Source organism: Macaca mulatta, chromosome 4 (genome assembly GCF_049350105.2).
Source record: "Macaca mulatta isolate MMU2019108-1 chromosome 4, T2T-MMU8v2.0, whole genome shotgun sequence".
NCBI classification, from domain to species: domain Eukaryota; kingdom Metazoa; phylum Chordata; class Mammalia; order Primates; family Cercopithecidae; genus Macaca; species Macaca mulatta.
Genome location: NC_133409.1, coordinates 49,426,054 through 49,450,770, shown reverse-complemented (window position 1 = coordinate 49,450,770; position 24,717 = coordinate 49,426,054). Strand labels below are relative to the sequence as shown.

The window sequence follows — 24,717 nt, the reverse complement described above, 5'->3', positions numbered from 1 at the left end:
GTTTGAGACCAGCCTGAACAACATGGCAAACCCTGTGTCTACAGAAAATACAAAAATTAGCCAGGCATGGTGGCACATATCTGTAGTCTCAGCTATTTGCAGGCTGAGGTGCGAGTATCACTTGAGCCTGGGAGGTTAAGGCTGCAGTAAGCCATGATTATGCCACTGCACTTCAGCCTGGGTGACAAAGGGAGACCCTGTCTCAAAAGCGAAAAAAAAAAAAGGTCAGGAACTGTGGCTCACGCCTGTAATCCCAGCACTTTGGGAGGCCGATGCGGGCGGATCACGAGGTCAGGAGATCAAAACCATCCTGGCTAACATGGTGAAACATTGTCTCTACTAAAAACACAAAAAATTAGTCAGGCATGGTGGCATGTGCCCGTAGTCCCAGCTACTCCAGAGGCTGAGTCAGGAGAATCGCTTGAACCTGGGAGGCAGAGGTTGCAGTGAGCCGAGGTCCCGCCACTGCACTCCACAGGCAACAGAGTGAGACTCCATCTCAAAAACAAAAAAAAAGGAAAAAAAAATTTTGACAATAATTGAGAAAGTAAACTAAATGATCAAGACAGATGTATAAAAATATATGTATAATGTAATGTTTATTAAGCTTGCTTGAAAAACGGAATTCTTTTACTTTAAATTTCTCCATTTCAATGCATGAAAGGAATGGTCCACAGTAAAACAAAAGCAGTATTTCCAAGAATGTTAGTTGTCTCTAGCTCTGTATACATTTTCTACCGTCATATGTCTACCACCATAACCAATGCAGAGTTGTTTAACATGAAGTTTTGACCCAAACTGGACTATGAAGGGGCAAACTGGAGTGAAACAAACTCAAAACAAGCAAACCAACACCAACAGCCAAAAAAGTGTTCTTGAAATTTATATACCATACTTACATAAAAGAAGTTAAACCAATTGATCATTATGTACATACATTAGTGAATATTAGTATTTTACATTTACAAATACATGTGCATATGTAATCAAGTAAAAAGAAAAATGTTAAATAATTTTTATCAGTGAAAAATACATAAAACATGACTAATACTTCAATTTGAGTGCTTGTTCGATTCAGTGCTTAAAAATATTTGGAAAAATAATCCCAAAATATAACCTGGTGAAAGATATTTAAAAAGTGAAAGAGATAAGAAAATAGTAAGGGTTTGGTGTGATTTTAATAAGTAGGGGAAATGAGCAGAAATAAGATCCATATTTGGGGAGGAATCGCATAGCATAGACCGGATGAAGAATCGGAAAGGAAGAACGTGGTTTTTCCCAAGGCCAGTTTCGCTCAGAATGGAACAGAACCAGGGAATTTTCAGGACAAAGCAAATGAACTGAAGTTTCCATCATGAGTTCATTCTATTAGCAGATGAACAACTGACTCCTTCCTTGAATTTTTATTAGGAGGCAGGCCTCAGACATTCACCCTACAGTTAGATACAACGTCAGTTCCTTACTTGGCTTCTGTCTAGAGGCTAAGAGTGCAAGGTGACATATAATGACATTGCACAACTTTGTAGGAATCTATCTTTACTGAAGAACCATTGGACGGCATCAACTAACCATCTTTCCAAGCACGGGCTTGTTTGCAATTCTTGAACCTCGCGTTTCTTCTCTAAAGACTGAGTTCCGGAAAGAGTTGGGGCAACTCCCTGCAGGGCAGAGATGGTGCGTCCTTCCCAGCGTGCTCCATGGTCTGGGATGGGCGGTGGCGGCCCGGGCCGGCCTGCTACTTGAGGCAGGGACAGCAGAAGCAGCAGAGGGTCCGGCAGGGGTTCTTTTTCTTGTACTGCACGGCCTTCCGCACCTGCGCCTTGGCCTGGCCGGTGTAGTCGACCGTCTTTTGTACGTTGAGCTCGATGACGTTCAGGGTGTCTGCCTGCTTCTCCACCAGCACTGCCATCTGCAAGAAGAGCTCGTGCACGTCGCGGATGCGGCTCTCCAGGCGCAGCAGCTCGCGGTGGCGGCTCTCGATCTCGTTAAGGGCGGCCCGCGCGCCTTTTACATCAGCCAGCAGGTTCTCGGAGAACATATCCCACTTGCTCTGCTCGAACATGTCCTCGATCTGGTCGCCCGAGACGTCCTTCCCCATGATCTCCAGCTGGCGCTGGATGCGGATCTTGCAGTTGTCGCGCTGCTTCATCTCGGCCTGGTTGTAGTCGTGCATGGCGCGCTGGAAGGTGAGGGTGAGCGCGTTGTACTGCGCCCGCGAGATGCGCGCCACCGCTGAGTGCGGGCCGTGCTGGGCTTCGGCGGCCTCGCTCAGCTCCTTCATGGCGCGTAGCTTGCAGTGGATGACCTCGCCCCGGGCCTTGATGGCCTTGGCGATGGAGTTGGTGTCGCGCTTGATGCTGCTGAGGCGCCGCATGGACGTGAGGAAGCGGGCGTTCTGCTTTCCCAGGCGCTTCACGTCGGCCACCAGCAACTGGTTTTCATCCTGGATGTCCTGGATGTCTCGGTACAGGGACTCCAGGATGTGGTCCGTCTCGAACACGATGTCCTCGTGGGGCGAGTCAAATTCATCGTCCCCGTCTGGGAACTGCTGGTCATATTGCTTGGACAAGTCCAGAAGTTCTGCTAGCCGGTCTTTCATTTTGCCTGCAAGTAGAGATAATTCAGTTAAATTTCTCTATTGAGAGTGAAGTATTTGCCTACAAGGGATTGAAACTTAACATTTTACTCAGCAGTCCCAATTTTTTATTCCTAGGTGTGGGAAATAAGTGCACTAAAGGAGCTAAATGTTCTGACATTTTGCTTACAAGGAAATAAATAAGATGACTGGACAACATGAAACAGTTGCATTTTAAGGCCCATATGCACCTGCAGTTCAGTATCATAGCCGTCTAGAACTCAATCAACAATTTAAAATTTTAGATTGCATTGGGAAACCATCTCTTTTTCTTGCTTTATGTTTTTCAATCATCGCAAATTAAAACAGACACAGGAAAAAAAAAAGGAAAAAAGAAAAAAGACTTGCAAACTTAAGCATTTTTAATTGAGGACAATCTACAAGGCCTTGGGGCCAACATCTAAATGTTGCCTATTTTGTGTCTATTTCAGCACTGGTAAGCATCCCCTCCTGTACATACTAACAACTCTTAAAATAGTTACCATGCAAATCATGATTTAATTTTTTTTCTCTTAAAGATGTTGTAAAAGTAAAACATGCTTAAGGTAAAATGATAACAACAAAATACAGAAATCTAAGTGTAAAATTTAGAAGTTGAGGTTTCCTGACTCCTCTTTTCAATATCATTCCCTAATGATAATCATTGTAAATAACACTGCTTTTTAAAATGCTTTCATATGGAAAATTCCAATCATATGTGGCCTAGTAGCAATAATATAACACATTCCCATTCATTCATCATGTAGCAGCAATGTTTGCCCACTTTTAATACCTTTTTGAAACAAATTGGCAGCTCAGGCAGAATGTTCATGTTTTTACAAGGATGGTTCTGGTAATTCCTCTGCTTAATAAGGCAAAGTAATAGTCTCTATGTCCATATTGTTTTTCAGTGAAGTAAAAAACTTCCATTTTTAGTAGCATGTATATATGCTAATATAGGGAACATCTTGAGTTTATACATGAGACTTCATGATGAGAAAGATTCCTTTTCTACTACACAATTTGCAGCAAAGAGGGGAAAAGTAATAACACTTAATGGTTACACAGTCTATCAGGGTTCTTGGTCTCAAATTAAAAGCTTCTTTCAAGTTGAAGTAATTCATTTTATATCACCACTAATGTAATGCTGACAAGTTGGATTTGGTGATAAATGGAAAATGGTGAAATATTAACCATGGCCTTTCATCTACCGTGATCATTATTTACATAAATTAAGCAGAAGTTTTATCTATGATGGTGATTTTTAATATAACAATATAAGCTGCTTAAAGTGCCACCATTTCTGATATCTGGTGGCTATAATCAATACCAGACGTTCTCAATGATGGGGAAGATGATTCTCCTAGCAGTATGGTTGACAGGCAGAATAAAGATCCAGGACCAAAACTATGCCTTCCCTTGGTCTGAATTTCTTGATATTCAACTGTTTCCTCACTTTGAACAAAATTGAAAGACAAACCACCAACTGGGGAGAAATTATAATATATGACAGACAATGGGTTAAGATACTTAATATATATATATTTCTAAGCTACCAAAAAATCTACTTACCCCAAGACAGTGAAAGGGCAATTCAGAGAAGATATAAATGACAGAGAACATAAACGTATGTTATATATGCCTGATATTTTCTAGGCATCTTTCATGTGATACCCTCTTTAGTCTTCACACAGATTCTATGAGTAGGTACTGCCATTATCAGAGTTGGTGTGACCATAGGGAGATCAAGGAATTTACTCAAGGTCACCAGTAAGTGAACACTCAGGCTTTAGAACAGCACCACTTAACCACTGCACGAAATAATCCTTAGCAAAAGTATAAAAATATAGTCACAAAAGACTTCTGTATTAAACAAGGAAATGCAAATTAAACTGCTGAGAATTTTTTTGCCCACAGAGTTAGCATGAGTTTTTTAAAAACAATAATTTTTCAAATGGGTAAGCATTCTGGGAACTCTTAAAACATACTGGTAATTCCATCTCATGCCAGTCAGAATGGTGACTATTAAAATGTCAAGAAACAATAGATGCTGGTGGAGGCTGTGGAGAAATAGGAATGCTTTAACACTGTTGGTGGGAATGTAAATTAGTTCAACCATTGTGGAAGACAGTGTGGCAATTCCTCAAAGATTTAGAACCAGAAATACCATTTGAGCCAGCAATCCCATTCCTGAGTATATACCCAAAGGAATATAAATCATTCTATTATAAAGACACATGCATGTGAATGTTCACTGCAGCCCTACTCACAATAGCAGAGACACAGAACCAACCCAAATGCCCATCAATGTTAGACTGTACTATACAGCCATAAAGAGGAATGAGATCATGTTCTTTGCAGGGACATGGATGAAGCTGGAAGCCATTATCTTCAGCAAAGTAATGCATGAACAGAAAACCAAACACTGCATGTTCTCACTTACAAATGGCAGCTGAACAATGAGAACACCTGGACACAGGGAGGGGAATAATGCATAGTGGGGCCTGTCGGGGAAGGGCAGGGGAGGGGAGAGCATTAGGGAAAAGAGCTGATGCTTGCTGGGCTTAATACCTAGGTGATGGGATGATCTGTGCAGCAAACCACCATGGTACATATTTACCTATGTAACAAACCTGCACATCTTGCACCTGTACCCCGGAACTTAAAAACATGAAATAAAATAAAATAATATAATCAATATTATCATTCAGGGTCCTGAGACCTCTCTCAGGTTCTGCTGAACTAAGCAATTAAATTAAATTTTCTTCTAGATTAAAAAAATAGTCTAATTTAAAACTCCTGTGGTGTCTTTGTTTTTGCAACTTAATGATTTTGCAAATAAAGTCTATTAATTATTTCTAAAAATTGGTAATTGATAGAATCTTTCTGGAAGAGTTTAGTAATATGTATCAAAAGCTTTTCAAGTGTGCATTTGTTTTGACATGTGCATTTATTCTAAAGATATAATGCAAAAGTGTATGAAACTCATTGCTCTAAATATTTTAATCACCACCTTGTTTTTACAGAAATTCAGAAATAAGTTGAATGCACAATAATGAGGTCCTGGCTTCTACATGAGTCACAGAGTTTAGAAGGCTATCTAATGGCATGAAAAGCATTTATACTCTGTTAGGCAGAAAAAGTAGTTATGGAGAAAGAGAATGTGCAGCATTCTGAAACAGAGACTTGAAAAATACACATCAAAATGTTAACTATAGTTTTCTTTCAGTTGTGGAATTATACATGGTTTAAATTGCTTACTTTTGCTTTTCTGTATTTTCCAAAATTTTTATAATGTCTATACAGATTTCATAATTTTAAAACCCATACAAAACAATAAACACTATTTGTTTAAAGGACTAACTCCTTAGCAACTTAGTCTATGCATTGCAGTCAAGTTAACATTTTGTGCTACCTGGGGAAAGCACATTAGCTAGTTTGCATAGAGTTGAGCTGTACCCATCTGCTTAAGTTAGTACCCAATATAGTCTACCTTGCAACAAGTGGATGAGATGGAATGGATGCATTTTGATGAACAAGGCAAGAATAGGTGACAGATGCCTTCCTTCCTCACATCTTGGCCAAGCCTTACAAGGCACTTCAATGGAAGGAAACGGGTAGAGATAAGGGACTGTGCCATGCCCTGGGGCACTAGGGATCATTTGTAGGTATCCTGCTCATCCTAGACAGGTCCTGTGCTCTGTATTGCTCTCCTAGAGCCATTAAAAAGCTATTAGGGGAAATCATCTCATCACAATATGAAGAGTCGAATACAATTCAACCATATAGAAAATGGTTTTGGAAGATGTCCAGGGACAGTCATTCCTTCTCAAGATTGAACAACCATAAATTCATAGATAACAAATTATAAAACAGGTAAGGGCCCAAGCTCATGTGAAGGCGCAAGTCCATAATGTGCTAACAAGAGAAAAAGAAAGGGTATAGGAGATGTAAAGATTCTCTACTGAGGTGTGGTCAAGGAGAGAAGGGGGCCTTCACCTTGCCTTCCTGCCCACCTTTCTTGGCTCAGCCAGCCTCAGATGAGTTGCCTGCACTGACATAGAAGGTCTTCTGGTCACCAGGGAGCAAACATTAGGAAAAGTACAACAGAGAGTCAATGAAGAGACTGCTATTCCTAAGAATGTCTCCTAAAAGGTTAAAAGTGTACACATTGCTGAAGTTTTACAAAAATATAGAAGTGGGCACAAATAGAGCATCAAAATAACCTATATATCCCATAGCTTGATTCTGTACTATGAATTCCTAGAAAGAGAACTATGGTAAATGAGAAAGAAAAATAAGACAATTCCACTGACCTTCCTGTCCTATTATAATAAAGGATAGTGTAATAAACTTTGGTAAATTGCATTAATCAAGTTGCTAAAAAATAAGTCCTGCTTCGATTTGCATGGAGGTAAAGGATTCAAAAGAAAATTGATAACCAACTACCAAAAATCTGCTTCTGCTTTCTAATTTTCTTTTCAGGCATGCATATAATCTGTACTGAAAACTAGATCCAATAAGGAAGGAAGGGGGAATTGCTTAAGCCTTTTTTCATTGAGCAATGAAGTTTTGTGTAAGAGAAAACAAAGGAACAAAGAGATGATGGCAGCTCAGTGGTCCTCAGTCTGCAGGAGGTGACAGAGTCATCTGGAGAGCTTCAAAGATTACAGATGCCTGGGCACCTAGAGTTTCTGATTTGGTAGGCCTAGGATGATCTCCAGCTGATTGTAATGCATACCCAAATTTGGGACCCATTCCATAGATACCTACCTATCATGTCAGCTTTTTTTTTTTTTTTTTTTTGAGGTGATCTTGCTCTGTTGCCCAGGCTGGAGTGCAGTGGTACAATCTCGGCTCACTGCAACCTCCACCTCCCGGGTTCAAGTGATTCTTCTGCCTTAGCCTCCTGTGCAGCTTTAATTACAGGCATGCACTACCATGCCCAGCTAAGTTTTTTACTTTTAATAGAGACGGGGTTTCACCATGCTGGCTAAGCTGGTCTCAAACTCTTGATCTCAGGTGATCCACCTGCCTCGGCCTCACAAAGTTCTGGTATTACAGGCATAAGCCACTGCACCTGACCCATATCAGCTTTTTATTCATAATTATCATGCAATTCTGGAGAACTTATAATAATTCCTATAGCTTGGGGGCAGTCTCGATGAGCAAAAAACTGATAGGGAAGGAAAAGGGGTAGCTACTGGCCTCTCTTCCCCACTGGAAAGATGGTAGCTTTCATAAGCACTGCCTTCTGGCTCCCTGGTATGGAGGCTAAATAAGAAAGTCAGCTGAAAACTCATTCTCATAAAAACAATCTCTGAAGCTCAAAAGGAAAAGGAATCAAGAACGTTTGAAATAGTTTATTCTGATCCCTTCATTTTATGATGGAAAATTATAATTGTTGCGGGCATTGACTAAAGGAGAGTATGAATAAAATAGAAAACTGAGCTTACTATGATGAGGCACCCTCAGGTACATGAATAAATTCTCTGATAGCATTCACAGAGAACAAGGAAGGATGGTGATATTCTATTAGTTAAATGTTCTAGCCATTGAGACTTAGATCCTGCTTTGAAGAGCCTACTATATTTGGCACATAGAATCTTAAAATTTTCTGTCATATCACGAAGGAACAATCAGAAAGCAGGTTTCTGCCTACCTCAGAAGACCAAAGAGTGGAGATGACAACCACATTGTATTAGTCTGTTTTCACACTGCTGATAAAGACATACCCAAGACTGGGAAGAAAAGAGGTTTAATTGTACTTATAGTTCCACATGGCTGGGGAGGCCCCAGAGTCACAGTGGGAGGTGAAAGGCACTTCTGACATGGTGGTGGCAAGAGAAAATGAGGAAGGAGCAAAAGCAGAAACCCCTGATAAACCCATCAGATCTCGTGAGACTTATTCACTATCACGAGAATAGCACAGGGAAGACCAACCCCCGTGATTCAATTACCTTTCCCTGGGTCCCTCCCATAACACATGGGAATTCTGGGAGATACGATTCAAGTTGAGATTTGGTGGGGACACAGCCACACCATATCACACATCAATAACTAAGACAGTGGATGCTGCAAAGAACAACTGTGAAAGTCATTGTTCCCAACATGCCTCTAAGGGAATCATTTATAAATGAAATATATAGTATCTCTCTGATCATAAAGGGGAAGCTTTATTAGGCAGCCCCAAAAGACTAACATATGCATTCAGCAAATTTTGCCAAAACCAGGAAACAAACCTTTTCCCGTTTCACAGCAAGATGTTAAAATGGTTTTACAAGTAGTGAGAAATTTTCAGATATGGGAATATGCAATACAGACAAGCTCAAGGCACACAGCAAACCTTGTGAAGCTTATTATGGGGATCAGCTTATAGATACAGAAACACGCACACATCTCTCTCTCTCTCTCTCTCACACACACACACAGACACACAGAGAGAGAGAGAGATCGGGAGAGAGAGAAACAGAAAGAGAAAGAAAGAGAGAGAGTCTTTGCAAATGGAATTCAGTTATTTCAGAAGCAAAACAGATCCTGTCCCCAAGATATACACTCCATACAGGACTTCCCCACGGTACCCAAGCTCTGATTTTCAGATTCTATGACATATCTCCTATGTCCTAATTTTATACCAATTGTAAAAGTATGATTAAAGTGACTATTACAAATCAGAAGGTCCACTATTGGTCTATCGGGTGCCTTAATGAGGCTTTGTGTACGGCTTATATAGTATCTTTGTGAAAGCTAGGAAAGGGCCCCTTTCTGTGGGTGGATGCAGCCCTGCTCCAGGGCATGTGGCCTGGTGAGCTGAGCATGGTTGGATTGCCAGCCTCTCTCATCCATGGTGAGATCACAACCTGCACAGCCCCATGGGGTCGCCCTGTGTACACCTTTCTCAACCACCTCATCCAGTCTCTCCTGCCCACAAATCCCCGCCACCAGAGGCACCTGGAAATTCTACAGGCACAGTGTCATTGTAATTTAGCAGTTCCTTTCTAGCATACCCCATAGTAACACAGCCCTTGAAGAACAACAAACGGACTTTCCCCAACAGGTTCACAAACAATAATTTCACTCAAATGAGTAAAACTGGTGCTCTGTTTCTTGATATTTAAAATGACACATCTAAGAGGGTGATATGGTTTGGCTCTATGTCCCCACTCAAATCTCATCTTGAATTGTACTCCCATAATTCCTATGTGTTGTGGGAGGGACCCAGTGGGAGATAATTGAATCATGGGGGTGGTTTCCCCCATACTGTTCTGGTGGTAGTGAATAAGTATCATGAGATCGGATGGTTTTATTAGGGGTTTCTGCTTTTGCGTCTTTTTCACTCTGTCTGCCGCCATCCACATATGATGTGACTTGCTCTTCTTGCATTCACCATGCCTCACCATTGCCTCACCATGATTGTGAGGTCTCCCCAGCCATGTGGAACTGTAAGTCCATTAAACCTCTTTCTTTTGTAAATTGCCCAATCTCCGGTATGTCTTTATCAGCAGCATGAAAACAGACTGATACAGAGGGAAACACTATTCTTTGAATATCTAAACATTACAGGTTAAAACTAAAAAGTTCCTAATGAATAGTTCTAGTTTTCTTGCTGCTCCAAAGTTAATTTAAAACAAAAACAAAAACAAAAAAACCTTGTATCGTATCTTAAAGTGCATTGGGCAAGAACACGTTTAATATTGTCTTAGGGCTCATTCAAAGCAAAATTTGAAAGGTTGAAGAGTATTAATTGAAATGGTTTAATAACGATAAAAGTCTGAGGCTAGAAGAAATCATTTTTAAATGTCTCTTGCTTTGTCTTTGCTCTAAAGCAGAAAGCAGGTAGGAGTTATTCAAAGCATTTCTGGAGGAGATAGTCTCTACTTTTCAATCACTCTACTCATTTGATGCCCTCTGACATAATTCACTTTTCAGTTTCCTCAATCAGAATTTTCTGCCGGTGTGTGAACAGAAAAAGGCAGTTTGATCTGCACAGTTGATAAACAGCCAGTGGGCAGTTGGGATTTCACTTTTAGCAATATGCTTTCAGATGCTTTCTGTAGAAATGCACGGGAAATCAAAGCAGCTACTCCTGTGTAGGTTTCATATATTCTGCTCTACAGTAAACATTTATTAAGTATTTGTAAAATGCCAAATGCAGTGCCAGCAATGTGCAGGTATTAACTCATTTATCCCTTACGAGGTATTATCATCCCCAGTCTACAGGTTTGAGACCTAATGAGTTTAAGCAGTTTGCCTAAAGTCACACAGTTATGGAGTTGAGATAGAAATCCCGAAAGTGTGACTTGAGGGTCCATGTGTAATCCACCAAGCTACACTAGCTTCTTTTTCCTAAACTCACCACAAGTTTCTTTTAAAATCGTTAGTCTAATAGAAAACGTATTCCCTAATTGAGCTTTTCTATTAGGAACAATTATTAGCATCTAATTCTTAGATCTGGATTAACACATGGAAATATTGTCACCACTAGAATCACTACTTTCTTTCCCACACAAGTTTCTTCATATCAGAGTTTCCCCAACATTGCAACACTTCAGTGGTTACAGCCCTAAAAACAGGGAGTAAGTCACCACAACTTTCCAAAAATCCATAAAATTATTAACTCTGTGAAATAACAGAGCACAGATACTTGGAGACATAAAGTTTACAGTCGGGTGCATAGAAGCCACAACAGGAAAGGACAGTAGATGAGCTTTCTTTCTTTCTGTTTTTTTTTTTTTTTAGAGAAAGAAAAAAAGGACTCCCAGGCTGGAGTGCAATGTGATCTTGGCTCACTACAACCTCCGCCTTTCAGGTTCAAGCAATTCTCCTGCTTCAGCCTCCTATTGGGATTAGAGGTGTGCGCCACCATGCCCGGCTAATTTTTTTTTGTATTTTTAGTAGAGTTGGGATTTCACTATATTGGCCAGGCTGGTCTCAAACTCCTGACCTTGTGATCCGCCTGCCTCAGCCTCCCCAAGTGCTAGGGATTACAGGCGTGAGACATTGCGCCCAGCCAGTAGATGAGCTTTCTAAGGGATAAAGACAGGGGCACTCAAGGGTCAAGGATCAAGGCTCAAGTCATCTATGCAAGTTTTTCCACTTGTATCTCTATTAGTATTTACAAACCAAAACAGTTGTTGTAATCTTACATCTGATTTCCCTTTGGCCCTGGAATGTGAAGCAAAATTTTGCCTGGAAAATACACTGAAGATCTATGTTTAAAAAATGATGGGGAATAGATTTTGAGTCCAGCTGGAAAATGTATATGCCTTTAAGTAATTCCTTTATATTTTGTAACTATTCCATGAAGTATCTTTTAAAGGGAGAAATCCATGGAGTTTCCAGAATCATCAATGAACTTTTCTTTTCCAGCTTATAACACCAGTTAAGGAAAAGTTCACAGAACTTTTACATTCCTTTATCTATTCCCCCTTCTCGTAAACAGTGTCCTTTGAGCCACTTATTCTAGTCTCATTGCCTGGTTACTCCTGTTAAATTCTTCCAGAAAAAAAATATTCTTATATATGGCTGATATCTTTTACTGAAGGTGCAGAAATATCTGAGTTATCTAACATCATCAATGCATGAGGGTTTTCCATGTAAGTAACCTTTACAGTAACTGAAGTTTCTCCCTTCAAATGTCAAAGGCATCTACTTATCTTTGTTGGAAATCCTCTTCTAAAATGTATGGACACACTTCCTTGCTTTTTTAAAAAAGAGAGTATTGGACACAATTTATTGATGACTCAAATGGCCATTATTAACATCTTTGAATCATGTAGTGATACAGTTTTATTTGATTTAAAATGTTTCTCTTTCCTGGGAGTTAAAATAACAAACCCTTCCTCAGTTGTCTCCACTTACCACTGACAATCATCTCACTCCCTTTGCAGACTGTGGCAAGCAAAGAAATTTGAGAAGCAAACATTCAATAATAGTAAGCTTCTGCGTGGGTCTGCAGCCCTCTAGAATCAGCCCGCTCCGTAAAGCAAGGAAAGAAAAATGAATCTCAGTGACAGACTGTGTGCACCCCAAACCAGTCACTGTGCTGGAGAACTGATATAAAATCCACCACAATCCTCACAATAACCTCGGGAGGAGGGTAACATCATTTTCAATTTACTACTATCTGGGTCTCAGAAAAGGTAAGTTTGCCCAGTGAGTAAGAGAGAAGGCTGGGATTTAAACTCACATCTGTCCAGGTCCTGAGTTCATGCCCTTTCCACTCAATCCTGCATTGAAGCTGTTGGGGGAGTTAGGGTGGGAGGTGCTAGTGTGGGGAGGTGCTAGGTTGGGAGGCGCTAGTGTTGTTAAGGAGCAATATTCTCTGCTCTGTTTCTTCCCTTCTCTGGCATCCCTCTCCACCTACTCCTGCAAAGGGGCATGGAGTTGCTTATCTAATTAGTGAATCTAAAAGAAGAACCTGTCTGCAGTAGCCTGGCTGCTTGTTTCTTTCTCCTGAAAGTGGGTTTACCAGAGAAACTGTGTTGTCTCTGCAGTACCCTTGGGTGGGGTGGGTGAAATCAGCTCTGGCCAGGGAGGGTAAATCCAGCTAATGCTGGCTTCAAGATCAGAAAGCACAGTCCCCCAGATGTAAGCCACATCTTCCAACCTTGTCTTTATCGTCACTAATGAGACCCTCTGGCCTCTGCCTGCTTTTCCTTTCTTATTTCTCCACGGGGGTGGAAGTCGGGCAGGTAAGGAGCAGCTCCTTATTGTGTTCCTCCCTTAATCAACCCAACAACCATGTTAAGTAAAATCAAAGGAAGTGAGAGCAGAAAAAGACTAATGATGAACTTGCACAGTGCCTTCACTGTAAAGATGAGGAAAGAGAGGCTCGTTATATTAACACACAAATAATGATTAAAAGAGTGTTATTAAGGCCGGATGCGGTGGCTCATGCCTGCAATCCCAGCACTTTGGGAGGCTGAAGTGAGTGGATCACCTAAGTTCAGGAGTTCAAGATCAGCCTGGCCAAATGGTGAAACCCCATCTCTAATAAAAATACAAAAATTAGCTGGGTGTGGTGGCGTGTGCCAGTAGTCCCAGTTACTCGGGAGGCTGAGGCAGAAGAAAAAAAAATGTTATTAGCGAAGTGGAAAAAACTCCGATGTAATTGCCATTTCCATTTATAGCAATAAAATTCTAACATGTATAAAGCATTTTCATGAGAGTAGCATATGTTGAGACTTCAACAAATGATTACTAATTTTACTATATTATCATTATAATTATTGTTTGACACAGGGTCTCACTCTGTTGTCCAGGCTGGAGTACAGTGGCACAATCATGGCTCACTGCAGCCTCTGCCTCACATGTTTAGCAATGCCTAAGCCTCCTGAGTAGCTGAAACTATAGGCGTATGTCACCACGCTCAGCTAATGTTTGGCATTGTTAGTAGAGACAGGGTTTCATTACATTGGCCAGGTTGGTCTCGAACTCTTGGCCTCAAGTGATCCACTCGGAAACTGCAAATCCGAGTAGCTGGGACTACGGGCTAATTTACGTATTTTTTGTAGAAATGGGGTTTTGCCTGTTGCCCAGGCTGGTCTCCAACTCCTGAGCGCAAGTGATCCCCCTCTGCCTCAACCTCCCAAAGTGCTGTAATTACAGATGTGTGCCACTGTGCCTGGCCTAATTTTAGTATTGTAGTACCAGATAGTATCTGAACCATGAAAGCATCAACCAAGATTATTTCCATGATGTGGTGAGCATCTGTTCTCATCCCACATTCTTGATCTGACCTCCTAGGTGGCCCCATTCTTTCCCCTTGACTTTGTACATACTCTTTGTGAAAGGTTGCAAAAAAAAAAATTCTGGCCAGGCACAGGAGCTCATACCTGTAATCCTGGCTTGGGAGGCCAAGGTGTGTGGATCGCTTGCACTCAGGAGTTCAAGACCAGCCTGGGTAACATGGCAAAATCCAGCTCTACAAAAACACAAAAATTAGCTGGGTGTGGTGGTACACACCTGCAGTCCCAGCTACTCAGGAGGCTAAGGCTGGAAGATCACTTGAACCTGGGACACAGAGGTTGCAGTGAGCTGAGATCACACCACTGCAATCCAGCCTGGATGACAGCGTGACCCTGTCTCAAAATAAAAATAAAAATATTCTTATTACACAATCTTTGCAGCTTCTCTGATCAAGAGGTACAGACTATTTCTCAACTCCTTGAGTTTGAGGGTGGCTATGAGACTGAGATTTGCTTTGAGTATTAAGATATTAGCAAATATGATGCAAGCAGAGGTTTGAAAAGCACTTGTGCAAAAAGGCTTGCTATTGGTTACCTTAATTCCACTATATGACGAAGCCTGGGATAGCCTGCAGGAAGATGATGCCCAGCTGAGCAGTACTCGAGGCTGAGCACAGCCACCAGCTAACCCACCAAAAGACTGAAAATGAAGAAGCCGAGGAGAGCCCAACAGAAGACTGCTCAGGCAATCAACAGGAAAGTGAGAAATAATAAATCGTTGTGTTTGAAACCACCAAAATGGGTAGCAGTTTCTTATGCAGCATAAGCTAAACAACAGAAAAATTGGTACCTAGAAGTGGCACGCTGCCAGAACAGAAACCTAAAACATTCCGCCTTGGCTTTGGCACCAGACAGCAGGCAAAAAGCAGTGATGTAACTGTTAAGGAAAACTGGAAAGACGGCATGCAGACTGTCAGAGGAGGGTGGCAGTGGTGAGGAAACTGCGAGAGCAGTCAGGGGAAAAGGCAGCCCATATCACAGGCAGCCAAACACTTGACAACACTGTTGCCTATGGCAGCTCCAAAGGCTGAAAATGTTGGTATGAATTTTGCATCTCGCTGCAAAGATCTCCAGACAATTGAAAGTGTTTGAGTGTGTCTATAACTACACAGAAGTTCTGCAAGATAGAGACAAACTAAAAATTGAATCATTTAGTTTGCAAGCATTATTTAGAGAAAACCTTTCTGGTTTCTCTCTATTTTCCTATCACAAGATAGGAAAATAAAAACTTTTTATCTCTCCAGTTTCTTCAACTGGAAGAAACAATTCTAAGTAAGAAATGGCCTTAAAGACCTTGGTAAAATTGAATAAGGTGGCTCGAAGACCTTCTCAGCTAGACAAAGTGAGCTCTAAGACTCTAAGTGTGTTGTCTCAAACAATCTGATCCTCAGCCTGAAGTAGACAGAGGTCTAACATGAAAACAATTATGAACGTAGGTTTTAGGGGAATGGAGCCTAATTAGATTATTTGGAAATCCATAAAGTTTTTAAGAGAATTTTACTAACAAGCACACACACAATCTTGGCCTAAAAATACAAAAACTTTTCAAAGGAAAAGAGGCCTCTGGGTCCCCAACTTTTTATGATCAGGATCTAGGCCAACGAAGCTATTTAGGAACAAAAATAAGCCATTTGTTGTGGGAAAAGAAGAGTTTCAGAGGGTAGAGCCAAGAGCAGTGGAGGACTATAAACCAGGAAACCACTTCTGAAAAGCAGAGCTGGGTCCTAATCAAGGAACATGGCCTAGTCCAGGAGCAGGAGCACCTGGTAACATGTACTTGGACAGAATTGCTATGGACCAGTGATTGTCATATGAATCCTGTTAATGGCTTTATTTTGTTTTTTAATGGGGTGTCTACTTTTGTTATCCTTTTCCTATCTCATCATTATATGTTGAATGTGTATGGGAAAGACAGCCTGTTCATTGTCTTGGGATCAAGAGGATCAGCATAAGAAGAGCTATCTCTGAGGAGTTTGAACTGTATCTAGATCTTATGCAGATCAGGCGTGAGTCTCTAGACTTCGAGGCTAATACTATAATCTGATGAGACTTTGGGGAATCCTGGGATGGGAGTGAGCATATTTTTCTTGCAAGAGAAATGTGAATAATTTTTGTCAGCGACAGACTATACTTGATTACAACAAATGGCAACAAATTCTTAGCAGCACCTCCCATCAAGAAGTGGTGTCAGTCTCTCTGCCCTTTGAATCAGTTTCTCTACCCTTGGCCATGAGACGTGCTTTGACCAAGAGGATGGGAGCAAACATGGAGCAAGCAGAGGCTTCAACAGCACTAGTACCTTGGGGCTTATCCGCCCTGGGCACACCGAAACCATTATGTGAGAAAGCTCAGGTTAGCCTCCCGGAGGATGAAGACGGCATGGAGAGCTAGGCTAGCCCCCAGCTAACCCACCTCTACAGCTGCATGACTGAGTCCCGGGGAGATCCGTGGAAGAAGCACTAGTGCTTACTATCTGCCAGAGACTGTTGTGGAAGGTTTACATGGATTATCTCATTTAATCCTTGCATCCATGAGAAACAGAAAATTGTTATTTGGGGGTGGCTTGTTATACTGACAAAGCTACCTGATACACCTCTCCTTGTGTTTCTCTATGCTCCTTAAGGTGTATTCTTCTTTAAAGAAGACTTGGAGGCTGTTGTGAATCATGGATAAATTATAATTTCTGGAAAGTAAATTGTCATGCATTTAAAACAAAAGTTTATAACTATGATTTTAAAACACAAACATAAGCAACATGAACCAAATAGTTGTCCTTATGAAGTATGCCACCTATCCAATAATTGTGACTTAAGGTATATATTAATATCTTGATTTTAATTCAGTAGACCTTTGTGATATTCTACTCATATTGTATGCAAAAGTTAATGTAAAGCATACACATTTTTTAAAAGCACATGTTTCTTAACACGTCTGAAGACAGCGCTTCTTTTTTGTTTGTTTGTTTTTTGAAGACTGTGGTCATAAACATGGTGAGGAGAAAAAAAATATGCTAAAAAAAAGATTATCTCACACACACACACAGCTTCCACACAAACACTCTGCAAAAGCTGTTCGATAATACAGTGTGCTAAATAGGAGTCCTTGAGCAGCGGGGTCAGGAAAGTACAGAGATACTTGGCAGTTTTAACCTTGGCTGAGTTTCAGTCTAATAAGAGGTTTTGAGAACCTGAACAGCCAGTTTTTAAATGGAAGTGGATAGTTTGAAGTACATCACAAGTCTATCATTCAGCTCACCAAAATAAACAGTACGTAGGCACAGTGCAACTTCCCAAACAACACAACTCCACTGCCACATCCCAAAGTTTCCTTCATCATCAAAGACTGGACCAGAGATGTTTCCTGCTGCCATGCAAAAAACAGCAAAAATTAGTGGGATGTGAACTAGGTTTCTAAGGAATTTCAGAAGTTTATTATGGCCTTACCCCTTTCAAAATGTTAACGGCTATCAGGATACTTCTTTTCAAAGCTGTAGGATCAGCTTAGAACTCCACATCTACTCAGGGACGTACAGGAGAGGGGCTAAGTGTTCAAGCCTGGGGAATTATGTGGAGACATATCCACATCTCACCTCTGACGCTACCTGGTCTTGCCTGGGTTTCCTCACTGGTTTCAGGGTTCCCAACAGTTAGGGCAATTCTCAACAGATGAGTGCAATTCTTAACTGATGAGTACTTTTCAAGCCTCTGCTATGTTTTGTATTGTTGTAGGCCATCTTCTCTATACCTGGTCTTCCCCATGTATAAATAATTACTTCATAGGATAGTAGAGGGGATTAAATGAGGTAAGCCATGTAACGCTCTTAGACTAGAACTTGGCAGAGAGTGAGCACTCTGTATATGTTACCTATGGTCATGTATTCCTGTGATTTAAATTCCCTCAAATAACTAATGTAGAGTAGTAACTATTTGTGTAAATGATGCATTTGTTAATTACACTACTAACAGTTTATTTTCTGTCTCATCTATGATCATAAGTGAACACTAATACCTGTGCATTACTCAATTATTTGAGGTTTGAAATACCTTTCTTCCAGCTATTTTATTGCAAAATATCTCTTTCTGATTATGAAAGCAACCCATGCTCTTTGTAAAATATCATAATAATAATAATACAGATTGAGCATTCCTAATCTGAAAATCTGAAATCTGAAATGCTCCAAAATCTAAAACTTTTTGAGCATTGGCCACAAGGGGACTATTCCACACTTGACCTCATGTGACAAGTCGCAGTCAAAACACAAGTAAGTACATAACACACAGTTTACTCAGTGTTCCCAAGGGAAAAAAGACCCTCCCATCCCCCTTCAGCTGCAGTATATCTTTTCTGCACATGCCCAGATACCCCTTCACAAGGGCACACACACACAAAGGGCAATAAAATGGCACATGTACAGCAGGCTGGATGCACCAACAGCAGATTCTCCACCATGCCCCACATGGCACCAAGAACTTCATGTATTAATCACTATGACTCTTTGCTTATACTCTGCTCTGACATTTTTGAAAATGTCAAAAAGGCCTGCAGATACTTCTGTGAGTAACAGTGATAAGAAAAAGGGGAAGCATTTATGTTTATCTGTAGCAAAGAAAGTCAAGCTACTGGGGAAACCAGACAGAAAAATATGGTGTTGGAATGACCACCTTATATGACCTGAAGAAACAAAAAGATAAATTGTTGAAGTTCCATGCTGAAAATGATGAACAAAAGTTAATGTTAAAAAATAGTAAACACTCCATGCATGATGACTCGCACCTGCAATCTCAGAGTGTTGGGAGGCCAAGGCGGGAGGATCATTTGAGCCCAGGAGTTCAATACTAGCAACATAGTGAGACTATGGCTCTATGAAAAACAAACAAAAGCCAGGTGTGGTGGTGTGTGCCTGCAGTCCTAGCTACTCAGAAGGATGAGGTGGGAGTATCACTTGAGCCCAGGAGTTTGAGGCTGCAGTGAGCTATGATTATGCAACTGCACTCCAGTCTGGGTGACAGAGCAAGACCTCATTGGAAGGAAGGAAGGAAGGAAGGAAGGAAGGAAGGAAGGAAGGAAGGAAGGAAGGAAGGAAGGAAGGAAGGAAGGAAGGAAGGAAGGGAGGGAGGGAGGGAGGGAGGGAGGGAGGGAGGGAGGGAGGGAGGGAGGGAGGGAGGGAAAGAAAAGAGAGAGAAAAAAGGAAGAGAGAGAGAGGGGGAGGGAGGAAAGCACTGTATAAAGCTAGAAATGAAGATCTTGATCATGTATTGAAAGGGTGGATCCATCAGCCTCACAATGAACACATGCCACTTAATGGTATACTGATCATAAACATGCAAGATCTATCACAGTGAACTGAAAATTGAAGGAAACTGTAAATAATCAAAAGGCTGGTTGCAGAAATTTAAGAAAAGACACAGCATCAAATTTTCAAAGATGTGTGGTGATGAAGCATCTGCTGAACACAAAGCAGCAGAGAAATTCATTAATGAGTTTGCCAAGGTCATTGCTGATGAAAATTTGACGCCGAACAGGTTTACAATGCTGATAAAACATCACCGTTTTGGTGTTATTGCCCCGGAAAGACACTGACTAGAGCTGATGAGACAGCCCCTACAGGAATTAAGGATTCCAAGGACAGAACAACTGTGCTGGGATATACTAATGCAGCAGGCATGCATAAGTGTAATCTGGCTGATAGGCAAAAGCTTGTGTCTTCGCTGTTTCCAAGGAGTGAATTTCTTATCAACCCATTATCATGCTACTAAAAAGGCTTGGATCACCAGGGGTATCTTTTATGATTAGTTTCATAAGCACTCGGTACCAGGAGCTTGTGTTCACTGCAGGGAAGTTAGACTGGATGACAACTGCAAGAATTTGTTATTCCTTCACATCTGTCCTGCTCATCCTCCAGTGGAAATTCTCATAAAAAATAATGTTTATGCCATGTACTTTCCCTAAAACGTGACTTCTCTACTTCATCCATGTGACAAGGCATCCTTAGATCAATGAGGAGTACATAATGCTTTCTTGAACAGCACGCTAGCAGCAGTGAACAGAGGCATGAGTGTAGAAGATTTTCAAAAGGAGTTTAGCATGAGAGGATGCCATATATGCTGTTGCCAATGTTTAGAACACGTGACTAAAGACACAGTTGTGCATACCTGGCACAAGCTCCAGTATGTGACTATGTTCAGTGATGATGATGAACAAGGTGGTGACTTTGAAGGAATTCCGTATATCAGATGAGAGAAAAAAATGATGTATGACCTCCTTACAAATGCAAAAAATATACCTTCAGAGTCAATCAGTAAGCTGGAAGAAGATATCAATGAAGTTTTTTTTAACATCAACAAGGAGGCTACAGTTCTTCATTTATTGACTGACGATGAAATCGCTGAAATGGTTCTCAATGAAAATGACTGTGATAATACTGACAAGGAAGATACCATTAACACTGCAGAAAAAGTGCCTATAGATGACATAGTGGATATGTGAAGAGCTTATTGAAGGACTAGAGCAGTGTGCATGTATAACAGAACAAGAAATGATGTCAGTTTATAAAGTCAAAGAGACTTCCAAGACAAAATCCAATGTTAATGAGGCAAATGACTTCGGAGGAAACATTTTAAAAGGCCATCCAGCAGGATGCCTCCTCATCCTCAGAGGACCCACTCTCTGGTCCCTCAACTATTACTGATGTTTCTTCTCACCTAAAAAAATATAGTGTACAGTAACTTTTTAATCAAAATACATAATTGCACATGGAGACTGAAAGCCTGCCATTGTTGTTGCTGTTAACGTGGATACAGGTATTTGGTGATGCTACTGGGCTTAGTTACCCTGAACATATTATTTTTTTCACTGTATTAATGGTATGTTATTTTTTTTTTTTACTATTAAGTACTTATGTGTGAATAAGTCTAAGAAAGTGACTGTAGTCAGGCATGGTGGTTCACACCTGTAATCCTAACACTTTGGGAGGCTGAGGTGGGCCGGCTGTTTGAGTCAAGGAGTTCAAGACTAGCCGTGGACAACATGGTGAAACCCCGCCCTTACAACAAAATACAATAATTAGCTGAGACCAGTGGTGTACACCTGTATTCCCAGCTGCTTGGGAGGCTGAGACGGGAGGATCACCGGAGCCCAGGAGGTTGAGGCTTCAGCGAGCTGTGATCGTGCCACTGCACTCTAACCTGAGCAACAGAGCAAGCTCTTGTCTCAAAAAAAGACAATAAAAAAGAAATGAAAAAAAGAGAGAGAAATGATTGCTTATCAGTAGCATGTAAACTCAGAGTCAGGAATGATAGTGATACCAAGCAAGCACAGATGGTCCATGTGGGTGCCTGACATAGTCACACCTTTGTTTTCTGATGGTTCAATGTACATAAACTTTGTGTCATGCACAAAATTATTAAAAACATTGTATGCAGTTATCTTCAGGCTATGTAGATAGGTATATATGAAACATACGTTTCTTTTTTTATTATACTGTAAGTTCTAGGGTACATGTGTACAACATGCAGTTTTGTTACATATGTATACACGTGCCATGTTGGTGTGCTGCACCCATTAACTCGTCATTTACATTAGGTATATCTCCTAATGCTATCCCTCCCTGCTGCCCCCACTCCACGACAGGCCATGGTGTGTGATGTTCCCCACCCTGTATCCAAGTGTTCTCAATGATGAAACATAAATTTCATGTTTAGATTTGGGTCTTATCCCCAAGATACCTCATGATGTATATGCAAATATTCCAAAATCCAAAAAAATTTGAAATCCAAAATACTTCTGGTCCCAAGCATTTCAGATAAGACATACTCAACCTGTAATAATAAATCAAATACGACAGAATTGTTTAACATGAAAAGCAAAAATATTCCATCATCTAATACAACTGTATATAATAACTCTATAAAATAACCAATGATAAAATATAATACATATTCTTCCAGATTCTTTTCAATGCCAGAAGGTTGCGAACACTTAAGAGACAGTGTTCAGAAGAACCAATACTGCTACTGTGAAATTTAGTTTGTTTGCCTGGAAAATCACAGGAGCTCTCTAGGATTTCTTCTTCCCAGGGGTATCCCTCAGAGGTGCAGGGCCACAGGGCAAGTCACACCGTACTTTCCATCAACAAAAGTTTTGTGCAGGTAAAGTCAGGTAAAAAGAAAGAAAGAGAGAGGTAGACAGAGAGGAAAGAAAAGAAGGAAAGGAAGGGAAGGGAAGGGGCAAAGGAAAGGAAGGGAAGTGGGAAGGGGGACGGGGGTTCCAGGCACGGTGGCTCATGGCTGTAATCCCAGCACTTTGGGAGGCCAAGACAGGTGGATCACTTGAGGTCAGGAGTTCAAGACCAGCCTGGCCAACATGGTGAAACTCCATCTCTACAAAAATTAGCTGGGCATGGTGGCACATGCCTGTAATCCCAGCTACTTGGGAGGCTGCGGCAGGAGAATCATTTGAGGTTGCAGTGAACCAAGATCACACCACTGTACTCCATCCAGCCTGGGCAACAGAGTAAGACCACCTCAAAAAAAAAAAAAAAAAAAAAAAAAGGAGAAGAAAAGAAAAGAGAAAGAAAGGAAGACTGAGGGAAACTTGGAAAAGGAAATTTTAGAATACAAGAAAATCTTCATGTGTGCTTTCATGTTTAAGAATCTTAAGATGTTTACCCCAATTCCACACATTGCGAAAGAATCTTGAAGTGTCTAAGCCAGTCTGAGAAGTGATATTCTTTAAGACTTAATGTTTATAAAATTAGTGGCTAGGTTTTCTTTTGGAAACAAGTTAACAATTTTAATGCATCACATATACATTGAACATCTCTTCCTCATAAGTGTCTCATAAAGGTAAGCTGTATTCCCCTCACCCCCACCACCAATTAATAAGGCTTCATTGTTAGTGGTGGTAGGTTGTGTTTAGTTTTTTAGTTAGATTCAAGTAGTGAAAAGATCTTTTCTTCATCTAACAGATAGAAGCCTTAAAAGTACTATTTCCAAACAAGAAGCAAAGCGTAGATACTCCTACTGCTGCTAATATCATTTGAAAAGCAAATGCCATGTAGGAGAAAGGGTACTTGGCCTGGTAAGCGAGGGCTTATTCCCATTTCCATCTCTAGCTGCATAAAGTTGAGCAAGACATTTAACATCTCTGTCAGTTTCCTCATCTGTAAAATGGTGATAACTCTACTTACCTCACAAGGGTTACTTTTTGGTTGTTAAGTAACATAAGTTATGTACCTAAAAGCACTTCATAAACTTTAAAGTATTTTACAAACACAGTCTTAGGAATTATTATTTTGAACTACTGCCATCCATAATCAGTTAATTTATCAGTTAGCTTCTTGAAGATACTATAAGTACTACTCCTTTGGAAGCATGTGCAGATCATATGATCTAAAATGATTCTATAAAACCAAAGAATGATCCTATTATTAGTTTTTATATTACTCCTATGACTCAAGTGACAGCATATTAATGCTCTATTCAGCCTAAACTTCAGGAAGACAGGAGTTAGGTGCTTTGTACTCACTATATAAAAGGGTCTAAGAAAACAAACTCACTTATTGTAAAGAAAATTTTTCTTCAAAGTGAATATATTGCATTATACCTGTCAAAGAAGACAAATAACCAATACCTCCTTGCAAAACAAAACCAACTAAACAGCAGTCAATCAAATTTCTTATACATTTACCCCAAATGAAAACTGTTCCATGTAGCAACTGTGCTCTTTTAAGCTATATAGGCTGGGCACGGTGGCTCACACCTGTAATCGCAGCACTTTGGGAGGCCGAGGCAGGCAGATCACCTGAGATCAGCAGTTCGAGACCAGCCTGGCCAACATGGTGAAACCCTGTCTCTACCAAAAATTAAAAAAATTAGCCAGGCATAGTGGCATGTACCTGTAATCCCAGATGCTTGGGATGCTGAGGCGGGAGAATCGCTTGTACCCATGAGGCTGAGGTTACAGTGAGCCGAGATTGTGCCACTGCACTCCAGCCTAGGCAATAAGAGCAAAACTCTGTCTCAAAAAATAAAAAATAAAATAAAATAAAGTTATATAGACTCAACATCTATAGGTATTGAAAAAATATTAAACATTTTTTAGTACTAACAGAATTTTAATTTTCCCTTATATGTGAGCTTCTAATTTGGATAAAAGGGATGTTGCATGTTTGCAGTGATACTGGTAATGTTTATCATGGGAATCAGTAGATATCTTTCTATACATCCAAAAATGCAGAAAATTCTGTAAAGAGTAATATAATTTGTTCTCTCATGAACAGACTATCAGTATCCGTGCAGAATAATTCCCAGAAATCATGAAATGCATACAACTTTAAATACCGTAACTTTCACT

The 24,717-nt window shown here is 40.6% G+C and overlaps 1 protein-coding gene across 3 annotated transcripts in view; it reads right to left on the bottom strand.

The window, feature by feature from the left end:
- Positions 1–582: 582 nt before the first annotated feature.
- Positions 583–24,717, bottom strand: part of STX11 (syntaxin 11) — a 38,069-nt gene continuing 13,934 nt past the window's right edge. For 2 of the 3 annotated variants that reach the window (XM_028846679.2, XM_028846678.2), the window contains exon 3: positions 583–2,604. In XM_028846679.2, the coding sequence (XP_028702512.1) occupies positions 1,736–2,599 (864 nt within the window). In that variant the 5' untranslated portion in view covers positions 2,600–2,604 and the 3' untranslated portion in view covers positions 583–1,735. 3 annotated transcript variants of the gene reach the window in all.